The 18,704-nt window shown below is 38.1% G+C and overlaps 4 protein-coding genes and 1 long non-coding RNA gene across 5 annotated transcripts; 2 read left to right on the forward strand and 3 right to left on the reverse strand.

The window, feature by feature from the left end:
* Positions 1–970: 970 nt before the first annotated feature.
* Positions 971–4,503, reverse strand: LOC132784902 (sodium-coupled monocarboxylate transporter 2). The gene is made up of 7 exons (XM_060790800.1): positions 4,090–4,503; positions 3,907–4,024; positions 3,267–3,334; positions 3,059–3,210; positions 2,853–2,993; positions 1,630–2,113; positions 971–1,569 (listed from the first exon to the last, which is right to left on the reverse strand). The coding sequence occupies exons 1-7, from the start codon at positions 4,465–4,467 to the stop codon at positions 1,114–1,116; spliced, it is 1,797 nt and encodes a 598-aa protein (XP_060646783.1). The 5' UTR covers positions 4,468–4,503; the 3' UTR covers positions 971–1,113.
* Positions 4,504–6,331: 1,828 nt separating this feature from the next.
* Positions 6,332–7,593, reverse strand: LOC132784921 (ATP-dependent RNA helicase A). The gene is made up of 2 exons (XM_060790827.1): positions 7,487–7,593; positions 6,332–7,387 (listed from the first exon to the last, which is right to left on the reverse strand). The coding sequence occupies exons 1-2, from the start codon at positions 7,502–7,504 to the stop codon at positions 6,863–6,865; spliced, it is 543 nt and encodes a 180-aa protein (XP_060646810.1). The 5' UTR covers positions 7,505–7,593; the 3' UTR covers positions 6,332–6,862.
* An 898-nt stretch (positions 7,594–8,491) lies between these two features.
* On the forward strand, positions 8,492–9,783 carry LOC132786472 (uncharacterized). The gene is made up of 4 exons (XR_009632446.1): positions 8,492–8,602; positions 8,674–9,085; positions 9,217–9,555; positions 9,629–9,783. It is a non-coding gene; the product is annotated as an uncharacterized LOC132786472 (long non-coding RNA).
* A 4,258-nt stretch (positions 9,784–14,041) lies between these two features.
* LOC132785281 (E3 ubiquitin-protein ligase HRD1) lies at positions 14,042–16,918 on the forward strand. The gene is made up of 6 exons (XM_060791295.1): positions 14,042–14,449; positions 14,516–14,572; positions 14,647–14,835; positions 14,900–15,752; positions 15,808–16,001; positions 16,057–16,918. Exons 1-6 carry the CDS (start codon positions 14,324–14,326, stop codon positions 16,510–16,512), a joined length of 1,875 nt encoding a protein of 624 aa, XP_060647278.1. The 5' UTR covers positions 14,042–14,323; the 3' UTR covers positions 16,513–16,918.
* On the reverse strand, positions 16,899–18,517 carry LOC132785282 (JNK1/MAPK8-associated membrane protein). Its single transcript, XM_060791296.1, has 5 exons — positions 18,333–18,517; positions 17,906–18,252; positions 17,679–17,845; positions 17,488–17,622; positions 16,899–17,300 (listed from the first exon to the last, which is right to left on the reverse strand). Exons 1-5 carry the CDS (start codon positions 18,432–18,434, stop codon positions 17,149–17,151), a joined length of 903 nt encoding a protein of 300 aa, XP_060647279.1. The 5' UTR covers positions 18,435–18,517; the 3' UTR covers positions 16,899–17,148.
* Between the last annotated feature and the right edge of the window lie 187 nt (positions 18,518–18,704).

Genomic DNA, 18,704 nt, shown 5'->3' on the forward strand with positions numbered 1-18,704 from the left:
TTTTAAAATTCTAAATTAAAATTATATTTTCAACAAACTTAACTAAATGTAAACTAATTTATATTTAATAGATTTCAAAATAATTTTTAAAGAACAACTAAACTAAACTCAAATCATCATTTTTGTGAGAGCCTTTAAAAGTTTTTACTTGAAAGATTTAATAAGTTAGTACAAAAAAAGAATCCTTAAAATGACAATTACTTTTAGTCATTATTCATAATTATTTATTAAACGTATAAGCATACTTTTAGCATTCACTGTAAGCGAGCCTTCACTATATAAAGTTAATAATCTTGCGATTAATAATCTTCATAGAGTGAGCTTTGAACAAGTTTTATCTATCTGGTCTTAGTGTCAATAGTTTGATAAAGACGCTGATAAAGAATATTTTGTGTACATATTAAAATCTGCGAATCATCTTTGTGATGAGTCTAGAGCAGCAGACATGATAAGTACTGAGGTCCACCGTCTTTAAACTTTATTTTCAATCAAAGTGATTGACCAAGTCTACAATGGATGTTATTTATCTCGATAGAACAGTACAAAAGTTTGCAAAATGAGTTGAGAAAACTTAATATAGAGTATGTTGATGGTATTATCATAATGAACCGAGATTGAAGTGCAAGTTTAATTATAGTACCATTAACTGAATACAGATAAAAATCTTTTTTGTGCATACAATTTATATTTTAAATATTAAAATCTGCGAATCATCTTTGTGATGAATCTAGATCAACAGATACACAGACTTGATAAGCACTGAGCTCCTTCATGTTTGAAATTTATTTTCAATCGAAATGTTTGACTAAGTCAACAAGAGATGTGATTTATCTCGAAAGAACAGTATAGGTAAGTAAAACAGTTTGAGTTGAGAAAAATGTTAATAAAAAGTATGTTTATGCAATTATCTTGAGTTATTTCATAACGAACCGAGATTGAAGTGCAAGTTTAATTATAGTACCATTAACCTGAATAAAGATAAAAATCTTTTTTTGGGCATACAATTTATATTTTATTACACTTTAGTTTTACAATGTTTAAAACACGTATGCTGCCATAGCACTAATATAGTTTACGACAGCTTAGATTTTACAATATGATTTTATGCTAATCTTATGCCTTGATTTTCTCGCCTTGTTTGGTGTCTACCTTCAGCTCGTGCATTTCGTCGGCCGACGACGTGAGCTCATATTCCACAAATGGTCTTACAATTGGCGATAAGAGTTTCGCATCAAATTTGGCATCTGGCGCAGGTGATAAAACATAACTGAGAGCAAAACCCGTCACCCAGGTAATCACAAAACCAATCGTTGAATACCAAGTGAACGACATGTCGAGTATATTCCATGCTGGCTCCAATAGCGGCTCAGTATGAACTGTTGCTGGCGTGCTTGCAACTGTGGCATTTGCAAGTATCAACAAGGCAGATGTGGAAGCTGTGGCTGTGGCATTCTTGGCAGGACAATTGTCCGTGGTTGTGGGCATAAAATCGTAATGATTGCGACCCCAACTGCCAATCACAAGATAACTCATAGCAGCAATGCTCACAATGATGCCCCAAAGAGCAGCCTGTAAAGGGAGCATTAATTACTATCGTATTAAGTATGTGTTAGAAGAAGATTAACTTACTCGACCATGTGCTCGAGGCACGAGCATGCCCAGCAAAAAGACGCCAGTCACCGAGCCAAAGCTAATGCCGCCAATGGAGTAAACAATCTGCAGTATGGAGCTAAATTGTTCCACAACAATGCCACCAAAGATGCAATAGATGCCGGTAAATAAGACAAACAATTTCATAATCACATTCGCCTTGTGCTCGGTGTGATGAATATGCGGCTTGATATAGTCAAAGTAAACAATGCCACTCAATGAATTGATGGTGGCTGAGAGTGTGCTCAAAGCAGCACTGAACACACAAGAGATGAAAACACCCGGCATTCCAGTAAGATGTCCCATCACATCCTGCACCAAGTAGGGAACCATTTTGTCCAGTTTGCTGACTGTGCCAAGGGTAAGAGGATCGCAGTCATGATAACGAGCGTACATCACAATGCCCGTGTAGCAATTGAAGGTCATGATCAGCATAAAGCCAAAACCAAAGAGAGCCAAGGCTCTAATATAGAATAAAATGAGTCATGTTACTGAATAAACTGATCCGAAATTAAATCAAATTTGTTAGAGGATAAAATATAGAAGTATTATATATAAATAAAATGAGATATGTTACTGAAAAAATTGAGCAGAAATAATATCAAATTTGTTAGAGGATAAATTATAGAAATATTATATATAAATATAAAGAAAAGATTGGAAAACTGGAATGCAAATTTTGAAGGTAGGAAAAGAAGTGAGTAATAAGAAATGTACTGTCGAGTATGTTCGACTACGAAATACCTGATATTCATTTTCAATCTTATTAATCAATATTATAAAATATATCAAAAGCTATATTTAGTATATGGAATATATTGATATACTGATATATTGAAAATAGACCAAAGAATTAATAATATAAGAGATTTCCAACCAAAGCAATTAAATCTTAAATATACAAATATACCGAGAGCTATATTTAGTATATATAGATATACGTACTACATTGAAAATATGCCACAGAATTCTAAATATACGATATTGTCAACGAAAGCAATTAAAGCTCGATTATAAAAATATACCAAAAACTACATGTAGTATTTTTAGTATATAGATATACTGTTCCATTGAAAATGTACCAAAATGTATATTATACGAGATTATCAACCAAATCAATTAAAACGTGACAGCTAATATTGTGCGTGTGCTGTTTCTATTGGTTTAGTATTACATATTTGCTATGATAGATAATTTCTCACCTTCTGGCATGCGTCAACGATGGGAGAGAAACAATGCGCTGCACACAGCTCTGATTGAGACCCACATAGCCCGTCCATGTAACGAGTGCCGATCCGAATGTATTCCAGAATGTCGAACGCGTCGTTAGATCAAAGGTGTAGCTGTAAATTTGGAAGAAAATAATGTTGCTTTCTACTTATATGAACTTTCTTTCAAGGAGACCCACTTCACTTCCAATCGACCGCCTTTGTCAGCAATGTCCAACACTCGTCCAAGACCGCCCAGGCTTATTGTGCCCAAGATGCCCACCAGGACTACGGATACAACCATCACAGCTGCCTGAACTACATCTGTCCACACAACTGCCTTGATGCCGCCCTATAAATTAATACTTTTAATTACAAATTCTATTTATTGTTAAAAGATTTACTTACAATCATTGTGTAGAAAATACAGATGCCGCAGATAATCGTATTGATAATATGCACATTATAGCCGCTAACTTTGGATAAAAATTAAATAAATTTACTTTAAATATAATATAATATTAATTATATTCTTATTAATATAAGAATAAGTAAAGACTGTAATGTTTTATTGACACATCTCAATAAAAAATTCAGCGTCAAGATAACTGACAAAACCTTTATAACGAGATACGAAAGATAAGTTAAAAAAAAAATGATCGCAAATAATGACAACGAAAATTTTGAAAGGAAATATAAACACTAAATAATAAATGAAAGGAAACAAGCTATTAAAAAATGTCAGTTAGTATTCCCAAGTTCCTTTCGTTATCTATTATTCTAATATAGAATTGAATTCTAAGATATTTAAGTAAAATAAATGAGATGTTGAAAATCCGTAAAAGTAAATTGTAAATATATAGTATTAATCTAAAATTTTGTAACTTAAATTCATTACAGAATGCATATTATTGTGAAAGGAAACTTTCAGGATAACTCATAAAAGATTTTTGATAAAAAATAAATAATTTGAGGAATTTAAGTAAAAAAATATAATTGAAATGATAACAATTTAAATGTAGTTTAATATTTAAGTACTACGAAGTACCTTGTGCAAATGCTAGCGATGGCAGGAATATGAAAATGGGCAGCATAAAAAATCCGGTCGCCATAAAGATGAAAGTCTGCAGTTTCCTCGTAGCGCTGTTGAAGCGTAACTCCAGATACTGTAATCCAAGAAATGATGTAGGAACTTTAGATTAATTCCAATTTTGATGAATCGTAAGCAGACCTCGTAACAATTCGTAATATTGTTGTTATAGAAGACCGGAATTATCACATAGTTAAGGATGGGAACCACAAATATCATGATGATCACATTTAGGAACCAATTGATGCCATAGGCATACATCTCTCCAGGAATGCTCATGATCGAGATGGCCGAAAGTTGACTGGCCACCAAGGATATCGCAATCGGTAGAGTTTTCATACGTTTGCCACCCATCAGATATTCATCTGTGGTATCCGCACTTTTGTTGAAGAATCCAAAGTAAACACCAATTCCAGCCGAAATGCTAAGCATAAAGGCAAAGACAATATAATCCGTGGTTTTAAACGTAAACTGATCGGCCAGAGCCTGTGACAAGGTGTCATTAAGTAACGCGGACATTTTGCGAACGGATTTTTGAATCTGATCTATGCGGAAGTTAAATCACAATTGGCTCATCTCTTGGTGTTAAGTTGGCTTTATAGAAAATCTGGCGTCTTTGTCGTTGGGTTTTATCTATTGACACATAAAAGTTCTTATCTAAATTGTCATTTTAAAAGATTTGTAAATCTGACAATCTGAAAAACTAGCTCGAGGATTTCATGACACGAGATAAGCGCTGTCTGCGTTATCTATTTCCAAACTCATTCATTTCTCTCAGCGATACTTGCAAGTCACAACAAGTTCGTTCCATATTGTTTTTTTTTTTATTGAGATGAGATGTGATTAAAACTGAAAGTAAAGTGAACTCTAATGAGATTTACACTCATTCTTCTTTATTTGCAATCAAAGTTATTGGCAAGCCTTCAGTATATTTGATTTAGCAAGATAAGACAATAGTAAATCAGTTTACAAAATGAGCTACAAAAGATGATTTGCATCCTTATCGAAATGTTAATAGAAAGTATTATATCTTTACTTATTTCACAATGAGCTGAAACTTAAATGTAAGTTTAACAATCTTCATTTCGTTTATTATATTTTGCTGCTGGCAAATGATCTATAGTTTTACAATGTTTAAAACAAATAGAACAAATATAAGTTATGATACTTTATATTAGTCTTAATCCTTAATTTTTTCAGTTTATTTGTTGTCTACTTTTAGCTCGTGCATTTCATATAAATGACTTTATAATTAGCGATAAGAGTTTGGCAGCAAATTCAGCATCTGGTGTTGGGGATAAAACATAAACATAATAAGATAACCATATCGATATTTACAATGTGAAAGACATATAGAAAAACCGTCCCATTAAAGCTTTGTCTTAAACAATTGTTATCATTTTAATTGTAAACGGTACAAGTAAAAATAAAATTTCTTATCTAAATTGCTATTTTAAAGATTTTTTAATCCGATAATCTGAAAACTAACTTGAGAATTTCATGATGCGATATAATCGCCAGCTTCTCGACTTGTCTGCGTTATCATTTTCCTAACTCATTCATTTGCAAGTCACAACAAAATCGTCAAGTATATATGCCATATGTCTATTGAGATGATGTGTGATTAAAACCGAAAGTAAAGGGAACTTGCATGCAACGTCGTTGTCGTTGTTGTTGTGACATACTCGTAATTGACGATGCGATGATGTTGCCACAGCTTGCAACCAATTGAAAAAAATGTTAATGATGCTGAAAAGTTGGTTAAGTGGCCCACAGATGTTTCTTATTGCTGTTGTTATTGCTGTTGTTGTTGACCATTGGTAATTGTTTATGGCCAGACCGCTCTCCTCAGTCTTCAATCTTCAATCTTCCATCTCAGCTGCAACTGTTGAAATCACATTCAGCGTAATGAGCGTCGCAGCACTTTTTGATGAGTGCTCTACAAGTCATGGCTACTGCAACAATCTGGTTGCGTCTGCCACCAAAAAAATAAAAAGTGAAAGGATTTTCAAGCTCAATATGTGTGATTACGTAATACATACTGATGATGAGCTGTGTGAACTCACCGATCACCTTCGAGATGCACCAATTGAGATTGTTGTTTTTCTGTTTTTTTGGAAAATGTCAAAAACCGTTCTGGGTCAGTGAAGTAATTAAAAGGTTAAAAGTTGTAAAGAAGAAAACACTCAAGCATATTTAACGGTGACAAAATTTACTATTTTTTTTATTATTTTCATATTTTTTTTGTTGTTTCTTTGTTTGTTTCATAAAAATAAAAACACTTACGAGCTAATAATGCGTTATAACACTGTTTTTTTCTTTTTTGGGGAAGAGTGTTGTGTGTGTGTTATGTGTGTGTTTTGCCTTTTTTGTTTTCTTGCTGTTCTAAGACAAAAAAGTTTTGAGTTTTGTTTTGTTTTTTTTTTGGGAAAACTATTTACAAAAAAAACACAAGTTTCGAACCCGAAATTTTCGGGGATTCGAAATAGAGAAGGAGGTGAAAATTACAGTCGCTGAGTTGAGTGAGACTTGGAGAGAGTGTGAGAAAGGTGTGATAGAGAGGATAGAGTTAAGAGAGAGAGAGGCAAAAGGCAGCTATATCATCAGCTATTAGTTTACCTCCTCTATAACTCTAAGACGAACTTTCTTTTCCACTCAGCATAATTTGTGTGTCAATATCTTGGAGGGGGGCGTGGCGCGCTCTTCTTCTTCTTCTGGATGTTGTTGTTGTTGTTGTTGATTGTGTACCCATAATTCCGTATATTGATTTCAGTATTGTTGTTGTTCTTTGTTGTTGTAGGTCGTTAGGTCCGTTTTTTTTGTTTCCAGATTGTCGTCCTTTTTTTTTGGCAGCAAAATTTACTTTCTGTTAAATTTGGGTATTCTTGGCTTGCACAACATTTGTTATTGGGGCTTAGAAAGGCGCACCGTAGCTGCCGCTGGGCCTCGATGGAGCACCATAGCTGCCAGAGGGAGCAGATGGATAGCCACCGCCGCCGCCAGCCTGTGTGCTCTGCTGAGCGAACTGAGCCACCTGGATGGCCTGACGCACGCCCTCAAGATCGATGCCAACGACACGACCGCCGCCGCCTCCAATGCCGGGCGCACCGTAGCTGGTCGATGGTGGACCGTAGCTGCCGGATGGAGCGCTTGGGTAGCCACCGCCGCCACCACCGCCGCCGCCGCCGCCTCCCTGTTTGCTCTCCTCTTGGAGGAGAATCTGACGCACCTGCTCGAGCAGCTGAGGATCAACGTTCTGGCCCTCGGAGGTTTGGAAGCCACCGCTGACGGCCTGGAAGCCACCGCCACCGCCGCCGCCACCGCCGAAACCACCGCCGAAGCCACCGCCAAATCCACCGCCACCGCCGCCGCCACGGGGATAATTGTAGCCCGATGGTGGCTCAGCTGCGGCCAAAGCAGCCAGAGCGAACACTAAGAACTGTAGAAGAGCAGAGCAGAAGAGATAATCCGTAATCAGTATTTAGCTTGATCCGTTTGAGGTAATCCGTTTGTGGCTTAGTTTGTGGCTGCTACTTACCACTGAGAAGGAGTTCATAGCACTGAGTATTGTGGTGTAATGTGTGGGGGAGAGAAGTAAAATTAAAAAATGATAAGGTAAATTTAGTTGCTTTCGAGTGGGGAGCCAGCGACTGAATGCATTCCCAAATGCCAAGCTGGCCCTCTTTATACTGCTTGCTCCAAACGTGCGCGTCGTCTTCACTCACCGCTCACGCTCTCGTAATCCCCTCTCTCCCCACTCACCTCTCGTCTGCCCCTTTATTTGGCTGGTGTTTGGTTTCAGTGACTTCGTCGGACCAACATCATTATCGGCAACTTCGTCTTCTCCAAAGTCGTTGGACGCTAACGATCATCATCATCACAAGAGTTGTTGTTGTAGTTGTAGTTGTTGCTGTGATTGTTGTGGTTGCTGCTGCTGCTGCTGTTTTGGCTGCTTTTGTGGCGTACCTTCATCTTCAGTTGCGACTTGTTTTGGCGTTCGACCTGCGGCCATTCCATTGCGATTCCCGACGTTTCCCACCATAAAGCAAAAATTAAAAAATAAAAGTGTAGAAAACAAACTTACAGTCGATATAAAAAAGAAACAAAAATCGAAAAACTGCAAATGTCGCTAATAATTTGAGTTTGTCGCTGCCTGCATTCGAAAATTTCTTTTTTGCACTTTCCACGTTTCACGTTTTCGTCTTTCGACATTTCTTGCGCTTGGACATCGACATCGACATCGACATCGACATCTTCGACTTGGACCAGGAAATCATTTTAAAGGAAACTAATCGCTGGGAACAAAAAAACAAACAACGGTTGCTGCTTTGGCAAATTCTGTCCAATATTTGCATAAGGGCTGAGCCCAACTTTATGAGCCATAAAATCAAAAACAAAACACTCATTACAATTTGCACCTTGATTGTGAAATATTCGTTGTGGCAGCTGTGGGAAAATTAAGAGGTACTCTACATTTAATTTCCATGTGGAGCAGTAGGGCCTTGTAATTAACGCTGGCCGATTTCCCAAGGAGATTTTGGCGGAGTATTAAAATCGCATTTTAACATTAACATATTGTAGACAGACAAAGAAGAGCGAAGAAGCTGTTGAGGCCTGTGGTAAAAGTTTCGCGAAGAGTTGTGCACAGAAACAGGTAATAATCATGAATGATACATATATTTACACGTAATTCGAACATTTGTTTCACTTCACGTTCGCCGCCAGACTTTTGCCATGATATAACAACAAAAACTGAAGCGAAGATAGCGCCAATGACTCACATTTAAAAATAAAAAAAAAGAGTTTGGCATATTTAATTGTCATTCATTGGATTTGAAGTAAGCAAACAAAAAATAATACATATTCTGAGTGTGCAGCAATCAGTTGAGGCAGCCGCAGACAACGCTGCGTATACGTAATGTGCTTCCCACCTCAGGGAGTTGGTTGGAAATATGCATTATGGTATTATGTCAACATCAACGACAGTGACAATGTGAATGCGCTGAGGGCGCAAAGCAAAGCAAAGCAATTGAAAGAAAGGAAACAAAAAAGAAAAAGAAAAGGCAAAAGGCGAAAGAAAAACGAGCTGAAAATGAAACCGAATCCCAATCAAAATGCCAAGTGCCAGTAAATTGTGGTAAATGAGGTTTATTTACTTATGCCATGCACAAACACACACATATATACAATATATATCTCTCTTTCTTGGCTGACTTTCGCAAAGTGCATTGGTTTCAGATGTTTCTTTTTTTTTTTGGTTTTTTTAAGGGCTTATTGGAAACCTTCACGCTTCAAAGTGAAGGACTTTTTGCGGCTGCGTGCTTCGTGCGTCGTTGCGTGGCAGTGGCAGCAATGACAACAACGGCACGATTCCAACAACTCCAAAAACATAACAACAACAACAAAAACAACAAACAGTTTGCAGCAGATGAAAGTCAACACTTAACACTCGGCGATCAGCCGCAGCTCAACTCCGCTCAGCTCACAGCTCGAAGCTCCAAGCTCCAAACTCGCAGCTCAACTTCAATGACAGCGCGCTAAATCATTTTTTTGTCTTCCCTCGTTGTTGTCTTGAATTATTTTTATCAGCTTGGCTTGTTGTACCCGGTAAGCAGAGCGTTAAGTAGGCGTCTAGTACTCAACTCAATTGATTTGTTTACTTCCTCTGTCTGTGCTTTAGATCAAAGATATCGCAGCAACTTCAAGAACTATGGCTGTCAAATTTGAAGGCAATATTTTAGAAACATAAATGTAACTACAGCATATTTTACAAAGTTTCTGGCTTCCATTTTCTGCACACAAATCGATAAAAACTTAGAGTGAGTCTTAACCTTAGACAACTATTTATAAATATAATGCATAGAAAAAGTAAATTTATATTCTCGAAATTGATTAACCTTAATAAGATCAGTGCCGACAACACTTTTTACTATATTAACATATTAACATATTTATTATAAAAAAATAATAATATATTCAGAAAAGTTTCAAGAAATTAATTTAAAAAAATTGTTTCTTAAAACTCTGGAACTTAATAAATGACAATATTATTTTACTATAATAACTTTAAAATAAAATTTATATTTTAAAATTTTGGTAACCTTGGTAAACTATATATTATTAATAATAATAATAATAATCTCAGAAGAGTTCCAAAGAGTTACTTTTGAGTTTTGCAATGCCAACATTTCGGTTTGTTGACTCGTCATGGAAGCTTCACTTATTAATATTTATTAATTACTGTCCAGTTAGAATTACCGGGTATCTTGTAGTCGGAAAACAATGCGTCTGCCGTTTTCGTACTTGTTATTGTTGCTGCTGTGTCTGCCACTGTCACTTTGGCTTTTAATTTGGTTTATTGTGGCGCTGTCTTAAGATGCCTTTGTGAAGGTCTCTCTCTCAATTCATTTCGTAATTGTTTTTTTTCGGACTCGCACTTTTAGCCAAGTTCGAGTTTCAGCTATAATTGGAGTAGACCCCAAAAATATCCATTCATTATGATGTCTCTTCGCTTGGGGTGTCATTCTAAATTACGGGTCTGAGATCTGAGATCTGAGACTGAATCTGAGTCTGGGAGACCGGCCTTTTTGGAGGAGACTGTGTCTTGGGGTCTGGCATTGGATTCATTGCTCTCTTTGCTTTTGATTTTTGCACGTTTTGTTTTGTTACCGCTTTCGGTGCGTTCGTTTTTTGTCTTTAAACGCTTTATGTTTTTCTTTAATTTTTTTTGCAACTTAATGAAACGCTTTATTGCACGCCACAATATAAACTTTGCATGTACATGCATAAGTGTCTTGGTGTGTGTGTGTGTGTGCAATGTATGTGTGAGTATCTGCTCAAATCCATCATTAACACGTCCACTAGGTCAGCAAAGACGTCGCCACCACCACCGCATCATGACTTACATTTCGTTTTGACCACTTTTTTTTCCTCTGTTTTGTTATTATTTTCTCAGCTTGGTGTTGGCCTAAGTAGATGTTCATTATCTACACACACACACACATGCACGCACTTGGATGTGTGTACGTTGGTAATTGTTATGACACTCTAATTGGGGCAGGCAACAACAGCAACCAACTAAGTATCTATGTATGGGTACAATAAAAATAACGGTTTGGCAGACGACGCGCGTAAATTTTCAAATCCACGTCTGTCGTCGCTTGCCAATTGATGGCTAGATAAATCGACAAAGCCCCTTTTTATTGTTGCAACACATTTGCACATTTTATTACACGTAATAAATAATAAATAAAAATCCAATTGGAAATAGTTAGTTACTGCAATAAGAAGAATGAAAATTTAACGAGGTGGGAACAGTTAACGAAGTTGAGTCAAGTAATAAATTTACTTGTCTATTTTCTATTATTAGCTTTTAATTATTTGTGCTCGTTTAGCTCAATTATGTCATGAAGAGTTTAGTCAAAAAACTTTACACTAAAGCCAAATCACTCGTTTTTCCGCTAGAGTAAATGAAGAGGGAACACTTAACAAAGTGGGAACAGTTTCGCCTTCCAGCCACCACAATTGACCATGCTTAATTAATTTACTTATTTTGTCTGCTTGCCATTATCACCTTTTAATTATTTGTATATTATTGCTCATTTTGATAAATCGTGTCATGGCAAGCGAGTTCCGTTTCCTAACCTTTTGTTAAATATGGCTTCATTTAACAAGATTACAATTAAAGTGTGGCGTACATATTAAACCGAAAGCTTGACTTAGATGTGAAGTTAATTGGAGTAACTAGACTAAGTGACATGGTTTATGTTTATAAATTGCGGTTAAAGTAGCTTAATTAGTCGATGTAATCAGGAGCATTCAAGTAAATACACTCAAAATGAAACAAATTTCCCGTTTCAAATTTGACAAACTAATCAAGAGCAGCCAACTCACTGCATTTTTGACAGCAAATTGATGATGCCAGATCGGGCATATTGATAAGTACCCGCTAAACTAGCTTAATTTGCAACTAGTATTAATCCAACTGATGCTGCCAGATCGAAATTGGGAACTTTTTTATAAAAATAAATACGTTTTTCAAATATTTTTATTTGTTAGTTTTGAAGGCAACGATGTCTATTTTTGCAAAACATGAATTGCATTTTTGAGTTTGCCGCTAATCGTTAGCGAACACATATGCGTATGTATGTGTGTGTGTGTGCAGCTGTGGTGGAAAAGCATGATTAATGCTAAAGAGAAACGAATTTGTTCAACGCCCCTTAAACATGGAGAGTGAAAAAATACTGATTATTCAAGCGTATAGATGACGAGATGAAGGTAAAAAACCTGTGTGACAAACGCCGAGAATATCGCAAGCTATAATAGCCGCTGATGAAGATGAATGCGCTAAAATTGCAAGCAGACATGGAAGGCAGGCTGGATGGGCTGGCTGGCTAGGTTAGGCTGGAAGTGGGAGTGGAAGGCGGGTGTGAAGGCAGAAGGAGGCAGAGATTCAGCTGGCAGTTATTGCTGCAGCAGCATTACATAAGGCGCCAGCGCCAACGCAGAAGAGCCCCTCGAGGCTGATGGCAGTAGCAACAACCTCGATGTCTTCTGTCGTTTCCTCAAAAAGACAAAACAAGTTTTGTTTGTCCGACACAACGAGACAACGGCAACGGCGTTTGGAGTCGCGCTCCTCTAGCTTTATGTAAGTCAAGCGTGGAGACTGACACAGCAACAGCAACAGCAACATGGGCAACTGCAACCGGCATGCAGGCAGATGAGTTGTCCATGTTTGTTGCAGCAGTCGCAGTTGAAGCTAGCGCAACCAGAAAACAACGATGCAAGTGAAATTGCATATGCAATGCGAAACTAGGCAAAACCAAAAAAAAAATACAACAAAAATATAAAGATAACATAAAACACACAGAAAAAAATAGATGCTGTGAAAAGCAAACGTGCATAGAAATGCTGAAATTGTTTGGGAAATTGCCGCGACACGTTTTGCCATCTCGGACTGGAAGACTGGATTTTTTTTTGGGAAACAACAACTGCATTTTTTGCTGAATACAAACATGGCCACTCTGGCCATGCGATCGCCAATCATACGTAGGCAAGGCAAGTTCTTCGCGTAAAACAAACTTTAGCCTTTGCTTTTGGGGTGCTAACATTTGTGATTAGAGGCTTATGCAAAATTTTGTCAGCCAGCTGCTGTCGCATTTGACTTCCACTTGCGTAATACAACTGCAGGTTTGTAGAGACTCTTCCCAGTCTACGTATTTACGTTGAAGATTCTCAAGGCGGTTGGTCAAAAGTAAAAGTGCAAAAATCTTTTGCTGTCAGGTGAATCGCTAATCGCACTAATCGAATGCCGGACAACATGCTGTGCTCAGCATGGTTGCCTTAACAGCAGCACGATTATAGTGTGATTTTACATTGCGTTTAATTCATAAACAAATTTAAACCTTCGGTGAGAGATTTGCTTCAGGGCTTTTTATTATGTTTTCTAAACGCAAAAAAGGCTAAATCATTAAGTGTTTAAGTAGGTTTAAGTATGATAAGTTAATTAAAAAGTCAAGAGCATACCGGTTTTTGTAGTATTTTTTTTATTTAACATATACACGTATGTGAATCACACAACTTAATAAAAATACATTTTAAAAAATAACGAGAATAATTAAAAGAGTTGATTGCCTACCTTAAGGCGACAGTGGTGAAAATTTTTGCAAGCTACGTATATCAACAAATGAAATCTAGTAATAATGATTGTACAAACATTATTAATGTGAAACCTGACTTATTTAAATAAAATAAAATGCAGAAACATTCTAGCAATTAAAAAATTGGTGTGGTTGATTAAGAACATTTGACTTTAATTATTTTCGTCACATACTTTTAGGCAGATGCAGTAAAACCACCACCAAGTTATATTCCAATTGGAAATCTTAACCAGCGAATTCATACTTGATAGAATACCAAACGAGATAACTAATACAACAAATTTTCAATAACTTGTACAACATTATTCAGAAACTTGTTAACTATTTAAAACGTCAATTAAAGGAGCCGTGCCCAACTGTTCCACTGGTCACATTGTTTTTTGGGCACAGCTGATTGAGCGCGTTTACGTGCGAATGGCAAAACGCCATTACGTTACGTACTGTGACGAGTCGTGTACGTGTACAATGAAAACAGGAGAAAGAAAAACGAAAATATATATGTAAAAACTACTTGCCGAGAGAGGATAGTCAAAATTAATTGTGTCGATGTCGTCCGAGCACTAACTAACGTCAAAAAAATACCCAAAAATAAGCAATAAAAAATATATAGATATTGCACATACTGAACGTTAGCCGTAAACAACAAAGCAGTCAAAATTAACATCTTTCTGGAGACGATCAGCCAATTGGCTGGCTTTGCAACCAACTGCGACAATATGCAGCTGTTAATTTCAAGTGTTTGCATGGCGCTGACGAGCGCCGTAATTGGCAACGCCTACTACCAAAAACAGCAGTTCTACCCGGCCGTTGTCTATATAACCAAATCTAATGCATCCATGGCGGTGAGTTCCAAGTCACAACAACAACAATAAGAATACACAACGTTCTAAAGTCTGAACTTTCTGCAGGTCATTTATATACAATTCTTTGTGATAGTATTTATGTTTGGCAAGCTTTTGCGCAAGGTAAACTATATATTTATTATATTACTTTTTTAATTTTGCAAAATTGTATATTAAATTTTCATGTTTATATGCAGATTTTCTTAGGCACTTTACGAGCTGCGGAGTTTGAGCATTTGCTGGAACGTTTTTGGTATGCGCTAACAGAGACTTGCTTAGCTTTTACTGTTTTTCGCGATGACTTCAATCCACGATTTGTTGCATTATTTACTGTGCTCCTATTTCTCAAATCATTCCATTGGCTGGCCGAAGAACGCGTCGACTTTGTGAGTACATTTTACCCAAGAGTTGTAAAAGCAACATGTTGTATACGTGATATTCTTCTTACAGATGGAGCGTTCTCCTGTCCTAGGTTGGCTATTTCACATACGCGTCGGTAGTCTGCTTACCATGCTAGGCATACTCGACTATGTGTTGCTCATGCATGCCTACAATTCAACCTTGGTTCGTGGTCCCACAGTGCAGCTTGTCTTTGGCTTCGAGTATGCTATTCTGCTGACTGTCATCGCCAGCACAGCTATCAAATATGTTCTGCATGCTGCTGAGATGCGCACCGACACTCCCTGGGAGAATAAGGCTGTGTTTCTGCTGTACACCGAACTGGTTATTGGTCTCATCAAAGTGATCTTGTATCTGCTGTTTGTGATCATCATGGCAAAGATCTATGCGCTGCCCATGTTTGTGTTCCGACCCATGTTCTTCACCATACGCAACTTCCGCAAGGCGCTAAATGATGTCATAATGTCGCGCCGCGCCATTCGCAACATGAACACGTTATATCCGGATGCCACGCCCGAGGAATTACGTCAATCGGACAATATTTGCATTATTTGTCGCGAGGATATGGTTAATCACTCCAAGAAACTGCCCTGCGGTCATATCTTCCATACCACCTGCTTGCGCTCATGGTTCCAACGGCAGCAAACGTGTCCCACTTGTCGTTTGAACATTTTGCGTGCTCCTGCTTTACCGCGTGCCGCTGAGGAACCAGCGAATGCTGCAGCTGCCCCAGCTGCAGCAGCAGCTCAAACTGGTGTTGCAGCAGCGGTCAATGTTGCAGCAAATACATTGCCGGGAGCAGCAGCTGCAGCTGCAACGGATGCGCGTTTGCCACAAGCAAATGGCAATGCGGGCAGAAATCCCATTTTTCTGCCAAACTTCGCGGAACTTTTCGGCAATGCCAGTAAGTGTTACATTCTCGACATATTGTTTCTTGCTAATCAATCCATCCTTTTTAGATAACATACCCAACGCTTTGTCCAATCCGCCACCCGCTATGCTGCCTCCCTTCATGTCGCAGCCACCATTTGCTTACTTTACGCCACCCATTGGACCACCGCCTCCCATGCCTTCGGATCTAACGCGTTTCAGCGATGCCGAGTTGCTCGCCATGGAGGGAACACAGCGCAAGCACATTGAGGAGCGTCTGAAGGTGAAGAATATTCCAAAATTAATAAATTATAATTACTAATCAATGTCATTTACAGATGCTACGCAATACTATGCTAATGCTGGACTCGGCCAGCATCTTGATGCAACAGTATCAGGGACTAATGGCACGTTTGCCGCCCCCTACAATACCCCTACCAACAGCAGGAACCGCTGCAGCGACAGCAACAACAGCAGCAGATGTGCCGACTGTGGAACCAACAGCTGCTGCGACTGCATCCGTCTATGACACAGCAGCGAGCACATCGAGAGCAGCAGCGGCAGCTGCGGAGGCGACAGCACAACAAATAAGCGTAACAGCCACAAATAGCAAGACGGAGCAAGTGACAATTGAGGATCTGGGCGCCGAGGAGGATGATCTCCCCTCAACGGAGGCAGCTAGTTTAGATGTGGAGACCGAGGATAGCTCGGAGTTGAGTGAATTGCGCAAACGACGCTTGAAATTTCTGGAGGAGCGCAACAAATCGCCAAATAGCAGCGACACAACGGATTAGATCTGGAATGGAACTGAATTTAATCAACCGCAGTAAAAACAGCCTTAAGGCTTAACTCGTCCTAACACACACATACAAATACACAACACACACTCACACAGACACATGCATGTACACTCATTAATTCAATGTGTATTCTATGAATGGATATTGATGATATGTTTCTACTACTTTGACCTTAATCTTTATACAAAATCTCTGAATTTTTGTTATCCTCTGGTTTTGGTTTCATTTGTTTCTTGGGAAGAATATTGTTGATATCCATTTTCAAGAAGTGTTTGTTGTAGGCATTATTCTGCTAAAGTGTGAAACGAGCGTTCTGGTTATAGCATGGCGTGCAAGATTCAATATATATACATTCTATATATATATATGTTTTGTGTAAAAAAAAAAAAAAACCAACTAATTTAGAGCAAAAGGGGAAAACAACTGATGATTTGTATTTAATATTATTATGTGTATAATTAATGAGAAAGAAAAAAACGAAAAGACGAAAATGAAATATATAAGTATATATACATAAATGTATGCGAAATAATTTAAGACATCGACTTAAAACTACACATAGATAACAACTGTGGAACGTCGTGCACCACGTTCGTGAAAGATTTGCATTTGCATATTGCCGGTGCCGGATCAAATGCGTGATTCAATCTCTCGAAACTCGCCGGGATCGGTGAAGCGCACAGTCAGAATGTAGAACAGCGAAGGGAACGGCACCAGACACAACAACGTATAATGATAGTTCAACGAGGCGATGCCGAATGCCAGCAGGAGCCAATGGACAGCTGAAAGAGAAGAGTATTAGAATAATTAAATATTTTATGTATAATTGCTGCAAGTGATCTCTGTCTTTGAGAAGCACTGGTTGAAGTACGTGTTTTAGTTTGTGCTATAGTTAACAGTAGCTAAACTTGGCTTGGTTCAGTTAACAAAGTGCAACTAACTACACTATATAGTTAGTTTACAACTTACAAATGATGACCACATTCTTCATTTCCCACACAGAGGACAGCAGTAGCGCCTTCTGCGTTTGATCCAGCTTCATGGCATAATGTATTGCTGTGGCCACCATGGACATGGCAATGCTCAGATATGGAAATGAATAATCTGCAAACAAATGCATTTACTACAGATAACAGATAAAAGATTCATCAAGGTCTTACAAATTAAGCCGCAGCAGGTGCCGTGTATTAAAGTAAGTAGCGGCAGAAAATAGAGAGCAGAATAAATCGGCGCCTTGCCGCGCACATCGAACAAAGAGCTGATTAGCGGTCGAATGAGAAACATGTTTAACAAACACAAAAAGTAATACACCAACACAATTGTTTGCCTGAATATAAAAAAAAATAATTAGTAAATATTAAGTAGAGAAGAGCTACGTTTCACTTACAACGGATAAACTGCCTCCTGGGTGCAATGATAGGTGGCTTCATAGTTGGGATTGGGATTGTAGAATAAAGTGTACCAATCAGTCAGCTTGCGAACCTCGCAGGCATACAAACGTAGTTCCCACATCGGTTCCATGAAGAGTGTTGCCAATATTGCTGCGAGAGCCACTTCAACAAAAGCGCTGGCTGTGAGGATTAATTGTTTGCGGGAGAATTTGCGATCTTTGGCATCCATGTCAATGAAAAAACAGTGCATCATCAGTGGCAGCATGGTCATGAAACCCAGATATAGCCACGAGTATGTGCTCAATTCGTCACGGCAAGGTGTGCACGCATAGCTTGCATTCACCTGCGGAATAGGAAGGAACAAACAATGTTTAGCAACAAATACACACAATCAAAACAATCAACAATGCGGTATATTTTTACCCGTGATCCTCGGGGGCAAACCCCACAGATGCTCCAGCTGCCATTATCAAGCTGTGAACGTCCACAATAAATGCCAGGGCAGCGATCCAAATAACCATACATTATTTATGCCACGGCTTCTATTAATTCATTATCGTTGTGCACACAAAAAGAGAATATTGTTTTCAACTGGAGTTAGAGGTGGACAAACATCGATGACATTATCGATGCAACGATATTTTTGAACACCGACTATTTATGGCTGACATCAATGTTTTTTAAAACCAAATATTATTACAAATTCAAATTTTTGTTTATAAATTATGTTTGTAGATATTTACTTCTCACAAATATATTAAAGTTCAAAAATCGGGAGATATAGCAACTGATTAT

The sequence above is a fragment of the Drosophila nasuta genome, chromosome 2R (assembly GCF_023558535.2).
Source record: "Drosophila nasuta strain 15112-1781.00 chromosome 2R, ASM2355853v1, whole genome shotgun sequence".
NCBI classification, from domain to species: Eukaryota; Metazoa; Arthropoda; class Insecta; order Diptera; family Drosophilidae; genus Drosophila; species Drosophila nasuta.

Coding starts and splice junctions, on each gene's coding strand:
- LOC132784902 (XM_060790800.1), bottom strand. CDS start 4,467: ATGTCCGCGTTACTTAATGACACCTTGTCACAGGCTCTGGCCGATCAG. Junction 3,211..3,266: donor GTATTTTCTACACAATGATT/GTAAGTAAATCT, acceptor ATTAATTTATAG/GGCGGCATCAAGGCAGTTGT. Junction 1,570..1,629: donor TGCCTCGAGCACATGGTCGA/GTAAGTTAATCT, acceptor CTCCCTTTACAG/GCTGCTCTTTGGGGCATCAT.
- LOC132785281 (XM_060791295.1), top strand. CDS start 14,324: ATGCAGCTGTTAATTTCAAGTGTTTGCATGGCGCTGACGAGCGCCGTA. Junction 14,836..14,899: donor CCGAAGAACGCGTCGACTTT/GTGAGTACATTT, acceptor TTCTTCTTACAG/ATGGAGCGTTCTCCTGTCCT. Junction 15,753..15,807: donor GGAACTTTTCGGCAATGCCA/GTAAGTGTTACA, acceptor CATCCTTTTTAG/ATAACATACCCAACGCTTTG.
- LOC132785282 (XM_060791296.1), bottom strand. CDS start 18,434: ATGTATGGTTATTTGGATCGCTGCCCTGGCATTTATTGTGGACGTTCA. Junction 18,253..18,332: donor TTTGCCCCCGAGGATCACGG/GTAAAAATATAC, acceptor CCTATTCCGCAG/GTGAATGCAAGCTATGCGTG. Junction 17,623..17,678: donor CACCTGCTGCGGCTTAATTT/GTAAGACCTTGA, acceptor ATTTGTTTGCAG/ATTATTCATTTCCATATCTG.